At 44.4% G+C, this 16,552-nt stretch overlaps 1 protein-coding gene across 6 annotated transcripts in view; it reads left to right on the forward strand.

The window, feature by feature from the left end:
- The window catches only part of HERC2 (HECT and RLD domain containing E3 ubiquitin protein ligase 2), a 206,450-nt gene that overhangs the window by 27,736 nt on the left and 162,162 nt on the right, over positions 1-16,552 (forward strand). For all 6 annotated transcript variants that reach the window (XR_013536483.1, XR_013536484.1, XM_035303531.3 and 3 more), the window contains exons 4-5: positions 5,616-5,750; positions 10,242-10,461. Coding sequence is in view for 4 of the 6 variants with exons in the window: in XM_035303531.3 (XP_035159422.3) it covers positions 5,616-5,750; positions 10,242-10,461 (355 nt within the window). In the remaining 2 variants the exon portion in view is untranslated. The remainder of the gene's footprint in view (positions 1-5,615; positions 5,751-10,241; positions 10,462-16,552) is intronic.

The raw sequence follows: 16,552 nt of genomic DNA on the forward strand, positions 1-16,552 counted from the left end.
GAAGCTGGCATTACAGGCGCCCACAACACTCGCAGCTAATTTTTATATTTTTAGTAGAGATGAGGTATCACCACATTGGCCAGGGTGGTCTAGAATGGTTGACCTTAAGTGATCCTCCCACATTGGCCTCCCAGAGTGCTAGGATTACAGATGTGAGCTCCTGTGCTTGGCCTAATTTTATATTTATAGTAAAGATGGGGTCAACCGGGCATGGTGGCTCAAGCCTGTAATCCCAGCACTTTGGGAGGCTGAGGCGGGTGGATCACGAGGTCAAGAGATCGAGACCATCCTGGTCAACATGGTGAAACCCCGTCTCTACTAAAAATACAAAAAGTAGCTGGGCATGGTGGTGTGCGCCTGTAGTCCCAGCTACTCGGGAGGCTGAGGCAGGAGGCTGGGTTCTGAGGCCAGAACCCAGAAGGCGGAGGTTGTGGTGAGCTGAGATCGCGTCATTGCACTCCAGCCTGGGTAACAAGAGCAAAACTCCATCTCAAAAAAAAAAAAAAAAAAAAAGATGGGGTTTTGCTATGTTGGCCAGGCTGGTCTTGAACTCCTGGGTTCACATGATCCTCCTGCATTGGCCTCTGAAAGTGCTGGGATTACAGATGTGAACCACCACACCCGGCCAAGGGGAGGTCACCCTTCCCCTTCTCTCCAGCACACTAGTAGTAGTATGTTTGGGCAGTGTGTGTCCTGTTTTCTCTCTGTATACTTTGAACCCTACAGTAGTGAAAAGAAGAGTAGACAAATACTGAAGCTAATGTGGCGTGGGCTTTAAGCTGGCGGTACTAATTCTTGGTTGTTTTCATGGCCTCTAGTGACTTCATCCTGCTTTTGCTGTTGTAAAGTCTTCTACTTTATGCTCCTGGGAATAGCACTTGAGGTGTACTTAGTAACGGTTCTTGTCTGCTTCCTGGTAACTTTGAAGCTTTTCATCTTGAAGAAGGGATATAACCAGTGTTCCAGTGTACTGAGTTAAAATTAAGAATCTTGCGTTCTTCGTATTTGTAAAATTTATAGCCGGATGTAGGGCAGGGGTGTCATGCTTTTTCTAAAGGGTCAGCTAGTAAATATTTTAAGCTCTCAGTGCACCATCTGGTCTCTTTCATAGTCATGGGACCTTGCAGCTGTAGTGCCAAAGCAGCCACAGACGGGAGTCACTGGGCAGGGGGAAGTTCATTTTGTGAACTTTATTTATGGACACCAAAAGATGAGGTTCACAGAATGTTTACAAGCCACAAAATACTGTTTTTCTTCTTTTTTTTTTTTTTTCTTCTTTTTGAGACGGAGTCTTGCTCTGTCACCAGGCTGGAGTGCAGTGGCGCAATCTTGGCTCATTGCAACCTCCGTCTCCTCTGTTTAAGCAATTCTCCTGCCTCAGCCTCCCGAGTAGCTGGGACTACAGGCAGGTACCACTACGCCTGGCTAATTTTTGTATTTCTTAGTAGAGAAGGGGTTTCACCATGTTGGCCAGGATGGTCTTTTTTTTTTTTTGAGACAGAGTTTCGCTGTTGTTACCCAGACTGGAGTGCAATGGCACTATCTCGGCTCACTGCAACCTCCGCCTGACCAGGATGGTCTTGATCTCTTGACCTTGTGATCTGCCTGCCTCAGCCTCCCAAATTGCTGGGATTACAGGTGTGAGCCACCGTGCCTGGCGATTATTTTTCAATCATTTAAAAATATAAAATACTATGTCTGGATGTGATGGCTCATACCTGTAATCTCAGCACTTTGGGAGGCTGAGGCAGGTGGATCACCTGAGGCCAGGAGTTCAAGAACTGCCTGGCCAACTTGGTGAAACCCTCATCAATGGCCGAGATCGCGCCATTGCATTCCAGTCTGGGTAACGAGCGAAACTCCGTCTCAAAAAAAAAAAAAGTGAAATGATTTCTTTGCTTTCAGATCATACACAAACAGGCTGTGGGCTGGATTTGGCCCGTGGGCTGTGGTGAGTGACCACATACATATCGGGAAGCGTCTGGGGCTATGGTGAGTGACCACACATACATAGGGCAGCGTCTGGGGCTGTGGTGAGTGACCACACACACCTAGGGCAGCATCTGGGGCTGTGGTGAGTGACCACACACACATAGGGCAGCGTCTGGCATTTAGAGCCAGCACCTGTGTTCTCACCTCAGCTGTGTCCCTGGCTGGGTTCTACTCTGTATTCTACTTTGGTAAACTGGAGACAACAAAGCCTGCCTCCTTCAAGGTTGTTTGTAAAGATTTGGCCCAGATGCTTTGCAGAGTACATGTTAGGTTATTTTCCCTTTCTTTTATTTATTTATTTTTTTGAGATGGAATCTTGCTCTGTTGTACAGGCTGGAGTTCAGTGGTTACATCCAGGCTCACTGTAGCCTCCATGTCCTGGGTTCAAGCAGTTCTCCTGCCTCAGCCTCCTGAGCTTCTGGAATTACAGGTGTCTGCTACCACATTGGGATAATTTTTGTATTTTTAGTTGAGATGGGGTTTCACCATGTTGACCAGACTGGTCTCAAACTCCTGACCTCAAGTAATCTGTCTGTCTCAGCCTCCTAAAGCGCTGGGATTATAGGTATGAGCCACTTTGCCTGGCCTATTTTCACTTTCCATTAGCTGCTTGTTTTTTACCCCCATTAATTTCCTACCTTTCTGTGTATGATTTCTGAATTAAATGTATTTTATGTGTCAAACTTCTGAATTCTTTGTTTTGTCATTTTCCATATTGTTAAGGAAATAAGAGGCTATGTGATACTTACTAAATTTGCATGTAGTTTCTCAGATCAGGATAAATGCTCATCTGTTGCAGGACAGGACTCTGCTCTTGCTTCACTCAGGATGCATTCCTCTTTCCTTCCTGAAGTGGGGCCACACCCTACTCCAGCCCTCTAGACCCAGCTCCCTGCTCTGACATGATTCCACCAGAGTATTCCAGCTGTCCTCTGGACCTAGCTATCTCCCCTCTCCTCCCCTCCCTGAACTCCCTTCCCTCCCCTTCTTTCTCCTTCTTTTCTTTCCTCCCTCCCTCCCTCCTATCCCCCACCCCTTTCTTTTTGATAAAGTCTCACTTGGTGATCGGCTCACCGCAACCTCTGCCTCCTAGGTTCAAGTGATTCTTCTGCCTCAGCCTCCCGAGTAGCTGGGATTACGCCTGGCTAATTTTGTATTTTTGGTAGAGATGCGGTTTCTCCATGTTGGTCCTGCTGGTCTCAGACTCCTGACCTCAGGTGATCTGCCCGCCTTGGCCTCTCAAAGTGATGGGATTATAGGTGTGAGCCATCAGGCCCAGCCCATTTTTAAATTTAAAAAAGTTATCATATAAGTTTTATTCCATTTCGGTATGTAGTTCAGTAAATATTGACCTCTATAAATTCATGTAACTGTCGTCGTCATCAGAATGGAGAAATTTCATCTCCCGAAAAGCTCCCTTGTGCTGCTCCTTTTTATCACACGTTCTCCGTCAGTATAGGGTATTCTTTGTGAGAATGCCATGTAAATGGAACCGTATTTTATGTAACGTTTGAAACTGTCTTCATTTCCTCCTGATTATATCTTTGAGGTTTATTTGTGTTCTGTGTATTAAGTCCTTTCTGTTGCTGAACAGTGTTCTGTCACTTCAGTGCACTAATTGTGTTTATGATTCTGCTATTGCAGGACCTTGTGCTCGTTTCTGTCTTTTTTTCACAATTGTAATCCTGCTGAGCGTTTCTGTACAGATTTGTGTGAATACAGTTTTTTCCATTTCCCTTGGATAAAAATCTAGTAGTGTGAAAGCCGGGTCATGTGCTGAACTGCTTTCGGGAGCGGCAGTTTTAGTTTGCGTCCCGCTGTACTGTGTGTTTGTCAGCACTTGCTGTTATCGGTGTTTCTTAGTTTGGTCATTCTAACAAGTCTGGTGGGATTTCATTGTGATTTTAATTTGCATTTCCATAATGGCAAACAATGCCGAATATCTTTTCATGTTCTTCTTTGCCATTCCTGTATCCTCTGTGCAGTTTCTGTTCAGATTTTTTGCACAGAAAAAGCTGTATCATATAACCAGTAAAATAGCCAAGGAAAGGTCGGTTAAAGCTCTGTTCTGTTTATAACCCTAGAAGATTCCTGCCCTAGGGATATGGGCTGACTGAACACGGGGTACTAGCACTGCACAGATGAAAAAGCAGTCACAGATGGTCACAACCCGGGTGGGGGAACACCACATGCTACACGGGGGCTATATTTGGGAACCACCAGGGGCCGTGAGAGGTTAAGTTTTTTACTAACAGGAGGGTGAGATGACCTTGGTTCCCATGGGAAGGTGTGATTGGCTTATTTGAATTACTCTGGGCTGGCATGGATGAGCAGGATGGTGTCCGGTCTCCGTGATGAGGAGGATTGTTTGGCTTTGGGACCTTATCCGTGGGAGCAGAGCTCGGAGGAGACCTTGTGGTTAGACTGTTCGAAGCTTTCTTGATTTTACTGATGTCAGGCAGCACAAACAGCCTTAATTTCAAGCCACACGTCACATTCTTCTATATCCACTTTCTGTGGCAGCTTTCAAAAGGTTTTGTCCTTGCTGGTTAGCAGTTGATACGATGTGCCTAGTCATGGCTTCCTTTAAGTTGATCTTGTTTGGACTGCACAGGTTCTTCCAGCTGCCAAGGTTAATGTCATTGCTCAACTTAGCAAGTTTTCAGCCATTGGTTCTTTGGATTTTTTTCAGCATTGTACCTTTTCTCCCCTGCTACTAACCTGAGGGGTCTGTGCCAATTCTAGGTAGTTTCCGAATTGAATTGCATTGTTGGACACATAGCTAGGTGTTGCAGAGAACTGGAGAATTGCTTGGTGGGAAAGGCCATACATTTGGTGTCAGAAGTGTTGTAAACAGAGGAACTGTTTCCTTAGAGGTTTTTAGATACTCATTATTTGTAATCTGGATGGGATATAATGTCTTTCACAGATTTTGATACATTTTTCTGATTGCGTGGTTTAGGCAGTTACTTAGTAACAGCCTTCTATGGTAGGATGTATTTACACTTCAGAGTTAAGGTTACTTCTCTCTTCTCTTTGCTTATTATGTGAGGAGTTTTGTGACAGTTGTCTTTGACTGAAACTTTACATTGTTGGTGGCCTAAAGTCATTTTTCTCAGCTTTTCCTTTGCGTACCAGTGCTCTTGAATTATGCCATGAAGTGACAGTGCCCCTGCATAGCACTGGTTCTCACTTGGCAGTGGAGTAGGGCATTGCAAAGAGTTAAAAGATTTTTGAATCGAACTCCTGTTCTGCACCCTCCCTTTTCCCATGGAAGTCCCAATACACAAGCATTGAGACTCCCTGGAAAAAGCAATTGGTGTGAAATTGAAGTAGGTAACTATCAAAGACTAAGGTTCTCAGTTGTGAAATCTAGTAGGAAGTTGATGGAATATCATTCTGGAAGCCATGCTTTAAATAATTTGTTATATTGGTTTCTTTACTAAAATTGTATTGGATCTGATACAGGTATGATTGATGTATTTTATTTCTTAAGTTGTTAAACATTCAGTTAATGATGTGTGTTGTAACTTTTCATTTCGGGGAGGGACATTTGCAAAGACTGACAAATGCTATGGCATTTTGAAAAGCAGTCATAGATTTAAAATTTCTTAATTCTACAGATGATACTGTTGAACAAAGTGGAACAAAGAAAGAAGATCTGAATGACAAGGAGAAAAAAGATGAAGAAGAAACTCCTGCACCTGTATATAGGGCCAAATCAATTCTGGAGAGCTGGGTATGGGGCAAGCAACCAGGTAATCTTCTGAGTTTTGGCAATTTTGAAAGCTTGATCTGACACTCCTTTTCTAAATAACTTGGATGGATTACTAGTATTTTTTTGGTAAAAATTTAAAAATTTTAAACATTGTCGTAAAATATACATACCATAAAACTTACTGTTTTGGTTGGGTGCAGTGGCTCACGCCTGTAATCCCAGCACTTTGGGAGGCTGAGGCAGGTGGATCATAAGATCAGGAGTTCGAGACCAGCCTGGCCCATATGGTGAAAGCCTGTCTCTACTAAAAATACAAAAATTAGCTAGGCATGGTGGTGGATGCCTGTAGGCTGAGACAGGAGATTTGGGAGGCTGAGGCGGGAGATTCACTGGAACCTGGGAGGCAGATGTTGCAGTGAGCCTAGATCATGCCACTGCACTCCAGCCTGGGCGATAGAGTGAGACTGTCTGAAACGAAACAAAACAAAACAAAACTAAACAACCAAAAATACCTCGATTTTACTGTTGTAGCTATTTTTAAGTGTACAGCTCAGTGGCATTAAGTACATTCACATTGTTGCCCACCCCTCACCTCCATCCATCTCTAGAACATTTTCATTTTCTCTGACTGAAACTCTATCTGTGAAACACTTAACTCCTTGCTGCCCACGAGCAGCCACCTTTCTGCTTTTGTCTCAGAATTTGACTACTCAAGGTGTCTCCTATAAGGGGAATCATATAATAATTGTCCTTTTATGACTGACTTATTGAACTTCTTAGGTCTTTGGGGTTCATCTGCATGTGTCAAAGTTGTCTTTATCGTACCGGTTAAGTAGCGGTCCATTATATATACCACGTTTTGTCTGTCAGTCAGTGGGCGCTCAGGTTGCTCTCACCTCTTGACTGTTGTGAGTAACGCTGCTGTGAATATTGGCCTACAAGTGTGTTGAGTCTCTGCTTATGATGCTTTGTGTCTATACCTAGGAGTGGAATTGGTTACTTACTTTTTAACTTACTTTTTATTATTATTTTTAAGACTGGGTTTCACTGTGTAGCCCAGGCTGGAATGCAGTGATGTAATCATAGCTCACTGCAGCCTCTAACTCCTGGGCTCAAGTGATCTTCTTGCCTCAGCCTCCCAAGGAGCTAGGACTGTAGGTACATGACACTATACTTGGCTAATTAAAGAATTTTTTTTGGAAACAGATTGTCGCTGTGTTGTCCAGGTTGGTCTTACACTCCTGGCTTCAAGCAGTCTACCTGCCTCAGACTCCTGAGTTGTTGAGATTACAGGTGTGAGCCACCGCACCTGGCACTAGATGTGACTTTTTATTTTATTTTTCCCACTCTGCTGGTATAGATGTGACTTTTTTTTTTTTTTTTTTTTAATTTTTTATTGGATTATAGGTTTTGGGGTACATGAGCAGAGCATGCAAGACAGTTGCGTAGGTACACACCTGGCAGTGTGCTTTGCTTTTCTTCTCCCCTTCACCCACATTTGGCATTTCTCCCCAGGCTATCCTTCCCCTTTTTCTTTTTTTTTTGAGATGGAGTTTTGCTGTTGTTACCCAGACTGGAGTGCAATGGCACGATCTCGGCTCACCGCAACCTCTGCCTTCTGGGTTCAAGGAGTTCTCCTGCCTCAGCCTCCCGAGTAGCTGGGATTATAGGCACGCACCACCATGCCCAGCTAATTTTTGTATTTTTAGTAGAGACAGGGTTTCACCTCGTTGACCAGGATGGTCTCGATCTCTTGACCTTGTGATCCACCTGCCTTGGCCTCCCAAAGTACTGGAATTATAGTCGTGAGCCACTGTACCTGGCCTAGATGTGACTTTTTGAGGAACCAGTAAACTGTGTGCCACAATGGCTACACTGTTTTACATTCTTGCAATGTGATCTGTATACCTCGGCCTCCCCAAGTGCTGGGATTGCAAGCGTGAGCCACTGCGTCCAGCCTATAATTGATTATTTTTTAAAATTTGGTTTTAGATATTGTTGGTTCTTGGTATGATGAGTGACTTTCTCAGTAGAATATGTTATGTCAGGCAACTCTAGGTCTTACTTAAATCTTTTGTATAAGTGATTAAATCTTTCTGTGACCCTGTTCTGGCAGGGTAGGGCGTGCTTCGCCTCATCACTGCTGGCTTGAGTCGAAGTCTAGGCTCCCACTTTGCCTCAGGCCCCTGGTTCCTGTGAGGCAGGGGTAGGAGTTGACTCCCCAGTGGTGTCCATGGTTTGTTTATTTTCCCACTCACTAGTTTTAAAGTATACATGACTGATGGACTGGGCGGTCAGGATTGGAGGGGAATAAGCAGGAGGATGTCAGGGAGAGGGGCATGTGGGTGCTCAAGGGCATAGCTGCCCTCTTGGAGCTTTGGGCTAGTTTCCAGGCTCCACAGCCAAGCAGAAGGAAGATGTATTATTTAAAAGTGGAAAACACAGTGACTCTTCAGGAAGTCTAAAGCTTTCCTTAGACCTGATTTCTGGAAGAAATTTCTCTCAGGCCTGCGTGCTTGGCAGAGCTGTCTCTGTGAAGGTGCTCTTGTCTTTTAAGGGGTTAGGTGCTTCTCAGTGCTGGGCCAGCCTCCTTGCCTGAAGGGTGGTTTGGTGGGGTTGCCGTGGCGTGCTTTACCCATAAATCTTTCACTTCTCCATCTTGAGCCCAGTGTGCAATTCAGAGTTCTTAATTGAATTTTACGTAACTACTAGCTTTCAGCTGCAAAGCTCCAGGTCTCACATCTTACTGCTGGTGCCGGGTACGGTGTGCCATGCAGTGCCTTTGCAGGGAGTGATGAGATTGTCCCTGTAATGCCTTCTAAGCTTCCTCCCATCCTGTGGAGAGCATATCCAGGTAATGGGTAGCCAGAAACTGATGTCTTCTACCTAAGGGCAGGCAGCCAGCAGGGGTGTTGGTATTACCTGTCAGGATCCAGGGCTGCGAGGCTGGTGGTTGCTGGTCTCCAGGCTAGTAAGCGTCAGAGAGGCAAGCACAGCAGAGCCCAGCCCTCACCCCACCCCGGGAGCTGTGCTCTTACAGGGGATTGGTGGGAGGTTACTTATGATTCAGTGATAATGAACTGTACTCTGAATTGAAAGACTGGAATTCTTTGAATTATTTTCACTCATGTGATTGCCTTCTAGCTACTTAAAAAATACTTCTTAATACGGAAATTTTCTTTTTCTCTTTTTTTTTTTTTTGAGATGGAATTTTGCTCGTCGCCCAGGCTAGAGTGCAATGGCTTGATCTCGGCTCACTGCAACCTCCGCCTCTTGGGTTCAAGTGATTTTCCTGCCTCAGCCTCCTGAGTAGCTGGATTATAGGCATGTGCCACCACATCTGGCTAATTTTGTATTTTTAGTAGAAATGGGGTTTCTTCATGTTGGTCAGACTGGTCTTGAACTCCCGACCTCAGGTGATCCACCCACCTGGGCCTCCCAAAGTGCTGGGATTACAGGTGTGAGCCACCAGCCTAGCAGAAATTTTCAAACAGAGATAGAAATAGAATAATATAGCCGGGTGTGGTGGCTCACGCCTATAATCCCAGCACTTTGGGAGGCCGAGGCGGGTGGATTACCAGGTCAAGAGAATGGAGACCATTCTGGTCAACATGGTGAAACCCTGTCTCTACAAAAAAAAAAAAATAGAAATAGAATAATATAATAAAATATCACTTAATAGTTAGAATGTGTATTAGTTACTTTATCTTCCTCTAAAGTATGTCCATAAATTTGTTTCATGAATCATGCATGCTGGGTAATTATATCAAGACATTGTTTTTATTTTGAATTTGGTTTTGCAACATGAAAATAATGGCTAATGTTTTTCTCTGTTTAGGAGATGTGCTGCTGATACATATCGACTAATACTGACTTCAGTGTTCTGTGTTAGTAACTTTTTATTTTTGGGAGACAGAGTCTTACTCTGTCACCCAGGTTGGAGTGCAGTGGCATAATCTCGGCTCACTGCAACCTCTGCCTCCTGGGTTCAAGCAATTCTTTTGCCTCAGCCTCCTGAGTAGCTGGAATTACAGGTGTGCACCACCAGGCCCTGCTAATTTTTGTATTTTTTTTTAGTAGAGATGGGGTTTCGCCATATAGGCCAGGCTGGTCTTGAATTCCTGACCTCAAGTAATCCACCCGGCTCAGCCTCCCAAAGTGCTGGAATTACAGGCGTGAGCCACCACGCCTGGCTTACAGCTTGCACATGATGTTTCTGGAGAGGCAGTATGATGCAGTGGCCCACAGGGGTCTCTGTCATGTGCTGCACTCCTCTGTGTGGACTCTGACACGTGTTTCATCCCTCGGTCACTCAGTTTCTTCATCCATAAAATGGATGTACAATACCGTATGCTCAACAGTGCGTGGTGTGAAGATTGCCTGAGCTTCTATGTATAAACTGGTTAAAGCCATTTTTGCCGCAAATCGTGGATTTGAGTACTACCTGTCATCATCATTCATTTTCTCAACAGTACAAAAAACTGTGGCCACATTGTCCACAGGCGAGATGTTTTCTTGTCTTGTTTTATAGATGTGAATGAACTAAAGGAGTGTCTTTCTGTGCTGGTTAAAGAGCAGCAGGCCCTGGCCATCCAGTCAGCTACAACCACCCTCTCAGCCCTGCGACTCAAGCAGAGGCTGGTGATCTTGGAGCGCTATTTCATTGCCTTGAATAGAACCGTTTTTCAGGAGAATGTCAAAGTTAAGTGGAAAAGCAGCAGCATTTCTCTGCCTCCTGTGGACAAAAAAAGGTAATAATAAAGGGAAGATAGAATCCTGATGCCAGCTAAATATAAAATTCAGACTGTTTTGTTTCAGAAGGTTTAATTAAGGTTTTCAATATAGTGTCTGTCTTCACCTTCTGAAATTTATTCTTGCTTTCCCTTTTTGTGTGTTTTGTATAATCTGGAGAATGGATTTGCCAATTTGCTTATATAGTAACAGACCATACTATGTAATCTGTGTCATTATTTTATTCAATTAAATTTTATTTTATTTTTTTTTATTTTCGAGAGACAGTCTTGTTTTGTCACCCAGGCTGGGGTGCAGTGCTATAATTATAACTCATTGTAACCTTGAATTCTGGGGCTCTAGTGATCCTCCCACATCAGCCACCTGAGTAGCTGGGACTGCAGTCGCATGCCACCATGCCTAGCTAATTAAAAATAATTTGTGTGTGTGTGTGTGTGTGTGTATGTGTGTAGATGGGGTTTTGCCCCTGGCCTCAAGCAATCTTCCTGCTTCCACCTCTCGGGGTACTGGAAATGCAGGCAGGAGATACTGTGCCTGGCTCTGTATCATTAAAGACCTTTTTTTTTTTTTTAAATATCTGGCTCTGTATCATTAGAGACCTTTTTTTTTTAAATGTCAGTAACTGGAAGCCAGCCAAAGCTTTAGATCAGCTCAAGTATAAATTTGAAAATGAGTTCTGAACATTGTTTACTTTTTATTTTGCTTTGCTCCTGGGTAGCAGATAGATTGTAACGTTTAATGTCTGACTGGTTTAGATGCTTCATGTTTTTCTTTCCTAATGTGATTTTCTTATTCTTTTGCTACAAGAGATACTTTTGGGCATATGAGTTTTAATTTGATGATGCCTGGGCCGGGCCGGTGGCTCAAGCCTGTAATCCCAGTACTTTGGGAGGCCGAGGCGGGTGGTTCATGAGGTCAAGAGATTGAGACCATCCTGGTCAACATGGTGAGACCCCGTCTCTACTAAAAACACAAAAAATTAACTGGGCATGTGGCGCGTGCCTGTCATCCCAGCTACTCTGGAGGCTGAGGCAGGAAATTTGCCTGAACCCAGGAGGTGGAGGTTGCGGTGAGCTGAGATCGCGCCATTGCACTCCAGCCTGGGTAACAAGAGCGAAACTCTGTCTCAAAAAAAAAAAAAAAAAAAATTTGATGATGCCTGTTTAATATATCACAAATTTCCTCTCTTTGCTAACAGCCAGTAGAATGTTTCAGGCTTGTGTAAAATTGTACTTTTCCAAAATGAGGCTGTTTATCAGACTTTTGTCCTCAGTAGGTTAAACTACAAGATTTCCAGATGGAAGTTAGATTTTGTGTAGTTAAGAATGTTGGCTTTATTTGTCTGTGATAGTGAGGTTCACTCCCTGGAGAGCACATAGAACACACAGGAGGCAGGAAGAAGCATGAGCAGAACCCCAGTCCTCTTGCTCTCCCAAGATAGGACTGCTACTTGTAGCCAGTTTCCTTAGGTTTTTATTTTTTTGTTTGCCTTTTTTGTTTCCTTATATTTAAAGATAGTTGAAATCACGTTATAGTTGGCTCTCTGTATCTGTGGGTTTCATATTTACAGATTCAACCAACTGTGGATCAAAAATAATGGAAGAAAAGCAATGAAAAACAACACTACAATTAAAAAAAAAACCAGGGCCGGAAGTGGTGGCTCAAGCCTGTAATCCTAGCACTTTGGGAGGCCGAGGTGGGTGGATCACGAGGTCAAGAGATCGAGACCATCCTGGTCAACATGGTGAAACCCTGTCTCTACTAAAAATATAAAAAAGTAGCTGGGCATGGTGGCGTGTGCTTGTAATCCCAGCTACTCAGGAGGCTGAGGCAGGAGAATTGCCTGAACCCAGGAGGCAGAGGTTACAGTGAGCCGAGATCGTGCCATTGCACTCCAGCCTGGGTAACAAGAGCGAAACTCTGTCTCAAAAAAAAGAAAAAAAAAACACCAATACACTATAACAACTAACTACAGAGCATTCACCTTGTATTAGGTGTTACAGTCATCTAGAGATGATTTTTTTTTTTTTGTTTTGACACGGGCATTTCACTGTTTCCCAGGCTGGAGTACACTAGGCCTATCATGGCTCACCGCAGCCTTGACCTCTTGGGCTCAAGTTACTCTCCAATAGTTGGGACTACTAGCTAATTTTTATATTTTTGTAGAGTCACTGTGTTGTCCAGGCTGGTCTCAAACTCCTGGCCGCAAGTGATCTGCCTGCCTTGGCCTCCCGAAGTGCTGGGATTACAAGCATAAGCCACCGCACCTGGCCATTTTTAAAAAAATTTGTATAGATGGGGTTTTTCCATGTTGCCTGGGCTGCTGGTCTTGATCTCCTTGGCTCAAGTGAACCTCCCACCTCAGCCTCCCAAAGTGCTGGGATTATAGCTGTGAGCCACTGTGCCTGGCTGAGATGATTTAAAGTATAACGAGAGTGTGCAGAGGTTATTTGTAGATACTACACCATTTTATACCAGGGTCTTGAGCATCCTAGGGTTTTGGTATGGAGCCATGGTGGGGCAGGCCTGGCATTAATCTCTTGTAGATACCAAGGAACTACTATACATGTCGTAGTTTTAAAAATAGTTTTGGAGTAAATGAAACCAAGTGACAGATGAGATTCCTACCCATTTGGTAATAGCAATACGACGTGGTTCTCTCTTTCCTTCCTGACCGTCTGTGATGGTCATGAGTCAGAGTGTTATGTATGGGTGGGTGGTAGGTGCTAAGATTCACCAAGAACTGGTGTGTGTTTATTGAATCAAACTGAATCCCCTCAGCTGCAGACCTGGCTGAGAGCCCAGCTGATACTTCTCTGTGCAGTTTCCTTTGTGATGATGTAGGGTTGATGGATTAATTAGAATATATTTTTCACTAAGTGGAAGAATTCCTAAAATAAAAAAAAACAACAACCTCTTTTTTTGAGATAACTGTGGATTCACATACAGGTGTAAGAAAGGCTGTAGTGATTCTTTTACTGTTCGTCCTGTTGCCCTCAGTGATGGCTAATTGCCAACTAGAACACAGTCATCACAACGATGGTATTAACTTTGATAGTGTGCCTATCTTATTCAGGTTTCCCCAGTTCTACATGCTCTTAATAAAGTGTGTATTTTTTTATTTTATTTTTTTGAGACGGAGTTTCGCTGTTGTTACCCAGGCTGGAGTGCAATGGCACGATCTCGGCTCACTGCAACCTCCACCTTCTGGGTTCAAGCAATTCTCCTGTCTCAGCTTCCCGAGTAGCTGGGACTACAGGTATGCACCACCATGCCCAGCTAATTTTTTGTATTTTTAGTAGAGATGGGGTTTCACCAAGTTGACCAGGATGGTCTCGATCTCTTCACTTTGTGATCCACCCGCCTCACCCTCCCAAAGTGCTGGGATTACAGGCGTGAGCCACTGCGCCCGGCCAATGAAGTGTGTATTTCTTTGCAATTTTTTCATGTTTGGATTTGCTGAGACCACTACTGCAGTCAGGGCACATGAACAAGAGCCCTTTATACCCACATTCATGTCTTATCTTTCCACCTTTACTGCTGGCAGCCACTCTTCTGTTCTCTGTGTCTGTTACATGATTTTTTGACATTGGCTTTTCAATTTTTTGTTATTGTTACTATTGTAATTTTTGGACACAGGGTCTCACCCTGATGCCCAGGCTGGTGTACAGTGCTATAATCAGAACTCACTGGGCCAGGCGCAGTGGCTCACGCCTGTAATCCCAGCACTTTGGGAGGGTGAGGCGGGTGGATCACATGAGGTCGAGACCAGCCTGACCAATACGGGGAAACCCTGTCTTCACAAAAATTTAGCAGGGCATGGTTGTGGGAGCCTGTAATCCCAGCTACTTGGGAGGCTGAGGCAGGAGAATTGCTTCAACCCGGGAGGCGGAGGTTGTAGTGAGCCCAGATTGCACCACTGCACTCCAGCCTGGGCGACAGAGCAAGACTCTGTCTCAAAAAAAAAAAAGGAAATTGCTATACCTTTCTTTCAGAGTTGCAGTACTGTTTTACATTCTCAACTGCCATGTATGAGTGATTCAGGGTTTCTCTGTCTTCATCAGTATTTAGTATTGTCACTTTTTACGTTTAGTCAGTCTGATGAATGTGTAGTGATAGTTCCTAATTTTTTTTTTTTTGAGTGGGAATCTCACTCTGTTGCCCAGGCTGGAGTGCAGTGGTGCAATCTCGCCTCACTGCAACTTCTGCCGTCTGGGTTCAAGCGATTCTTCTGCCTCAGCCTCCTAGGTAGCTGGGATTACAGGCACCTGCCACTGTGCCCAGCTAATTTTTGCATGTTTAGTAGAGATGGGGTTTCACCATCCTGGCCAGGATTGTCTTGAACTTCTGACCTCGTGATTCACCCACCTCAGCCTCCCAAAGTGCTGGGATTACAGGTGTGAGCCACTGCGCCTGTCTTAGCTCCTAAATTTTTATTGATTTTTTTTCCCCTTCATTTCTCGACGTATTCAAAAGCGGTGTATTTTTCCTTTTTGGGGGAATTAGCTGTGGGTTGGGTGGTTGACTGCTGTGAATGGGAATGGATGCAAGCTATTTCTGTTCTTTTTTTTTTTTCCTTGTACATCTGTAACATAGCCAGTTGCTGAAGATTTAGCAGTTTTTTTTTTTATTAGATGGAGTCTCACTCTGTCGCACAGGCTGGAGTGCTGTGATGTGATCCCAGCTCACTGCAACCTTTGCCTCCTGGGTTCAAGTGATTCTTCTGCCTCAGCCTCCCATGTTGCTGGGATACAGGCATGCGCCACCACTCTCAGCTAATTTTTGTATATTTACTAGAGACGGGGTTTCACCGTGTTGGCCAGGGTGGTCTTGAACTACTGACCTCCAGTGATCCACCCGCCGTGGCCTCCCAGAGTGCTAGGATTAGCATCGTGAGCCACCCCGCCCAGCTGATTGAGCAGTTCTTATACCATGCAGGCTTGGGGCTGTGGGGTTCTCTCTCCAGGGACAGGGTCCCGACGGCCTCAGGGGAGTATAGCTTCTGGTGACCCCGAAGCAGCTTTCTCTGAGGATGCCTATCTGGGGTGCCTCTCACACCTCCTCTGAACACACTTGGCCCATGTGCTTTCTCTTGTAAGGACTGTGTCCTGTTACATGTCTGTGTCCTGTCATGTTTTTATTTCTCATTTAGGAGCTAGGATTCATGTCTTCCAGGTATCCAGTGCCCTTCTCAGAGGTTGTTGTGTTTCCTCTCTGAGCTCGGGTACATTTTTCAGGCACTTGTGGATAAGTGTGTACTGCTGCCCCTGGCCAGCCATGTTCTACACTGACAGTTTTATTATATGTTGTTTCTTGGGGAGATCCTTCTATAACATCACTTGTTTTTTTTCTTCTTTGAGATGGAATCTTTCTTTGCTGTCCAGGCTGGAGTGCAGTGGTGCGATCTCAGCTTACTGCAACCTCCCGGGGTCAGGCAATTCTCCTACCTCAGCCTCTGAGTAGCTGGGATTACAGGCGTGCCACCACCACACCCAGCTGATATGTGTGTGTGTGTGTGTGTGTTTTTTTTTTTTTTTGAGTTGGAGTCTCACTCTGTCACCCAGCCTGGAGTGCAGTGGCACAATCTCGGCTCACTGCAACTTCTGCCTCCTGGGTTCAAGTGATTGTCTTGCCCCAGCTTCCTGAGTAGCTGGGACTACAGGCATGCCCCACTATGCCCAGCTAATTTTTGTGTCTCTTAGTAGAGACAGGGTTTCACCATATTGCACAGGCTGTTCTCGAACTCCTGACCTCCTCGGCCTCCCAAAGTGCTGAGGTTACAGGTGTGAGCCACTACGCATAGCCAATTTGTGTATTTTTAGTGGAGACAGGGTTTCATCATTTTGGCCAGGCTGGTCTTGAACTCCATTTCAAATGTTTTTATAACCTGATCATGAAAGCAAATTTTAGTAAATTTGGATACGATAATATATTATATTTTAGATATATGATATGGTATAAAGTATGAAATACAGTTACTTGCTGTGCATGATTATATATTCGTTTTTGTATTCTAGCCTTTTTTTGTACAGGATGATTTTTATAGTGCACCATTTGTATAACCTTTAACAACGCTCGGAACAAAACTGT

Source organism: Callithrix jacchus, chromosome 6 (genome assembly GCF_049354715.1).
Source record: "Callithrix jacchus isolate 240 chromosome 6, calJac240_pri, whole genome shotgun sequence".
NCBI classification, from domain to species: Eukaryota; Metazoa; Chordata; class Mammalia; order Primates; family Cebidae; genus Callithrix; species Callithrix jacchus.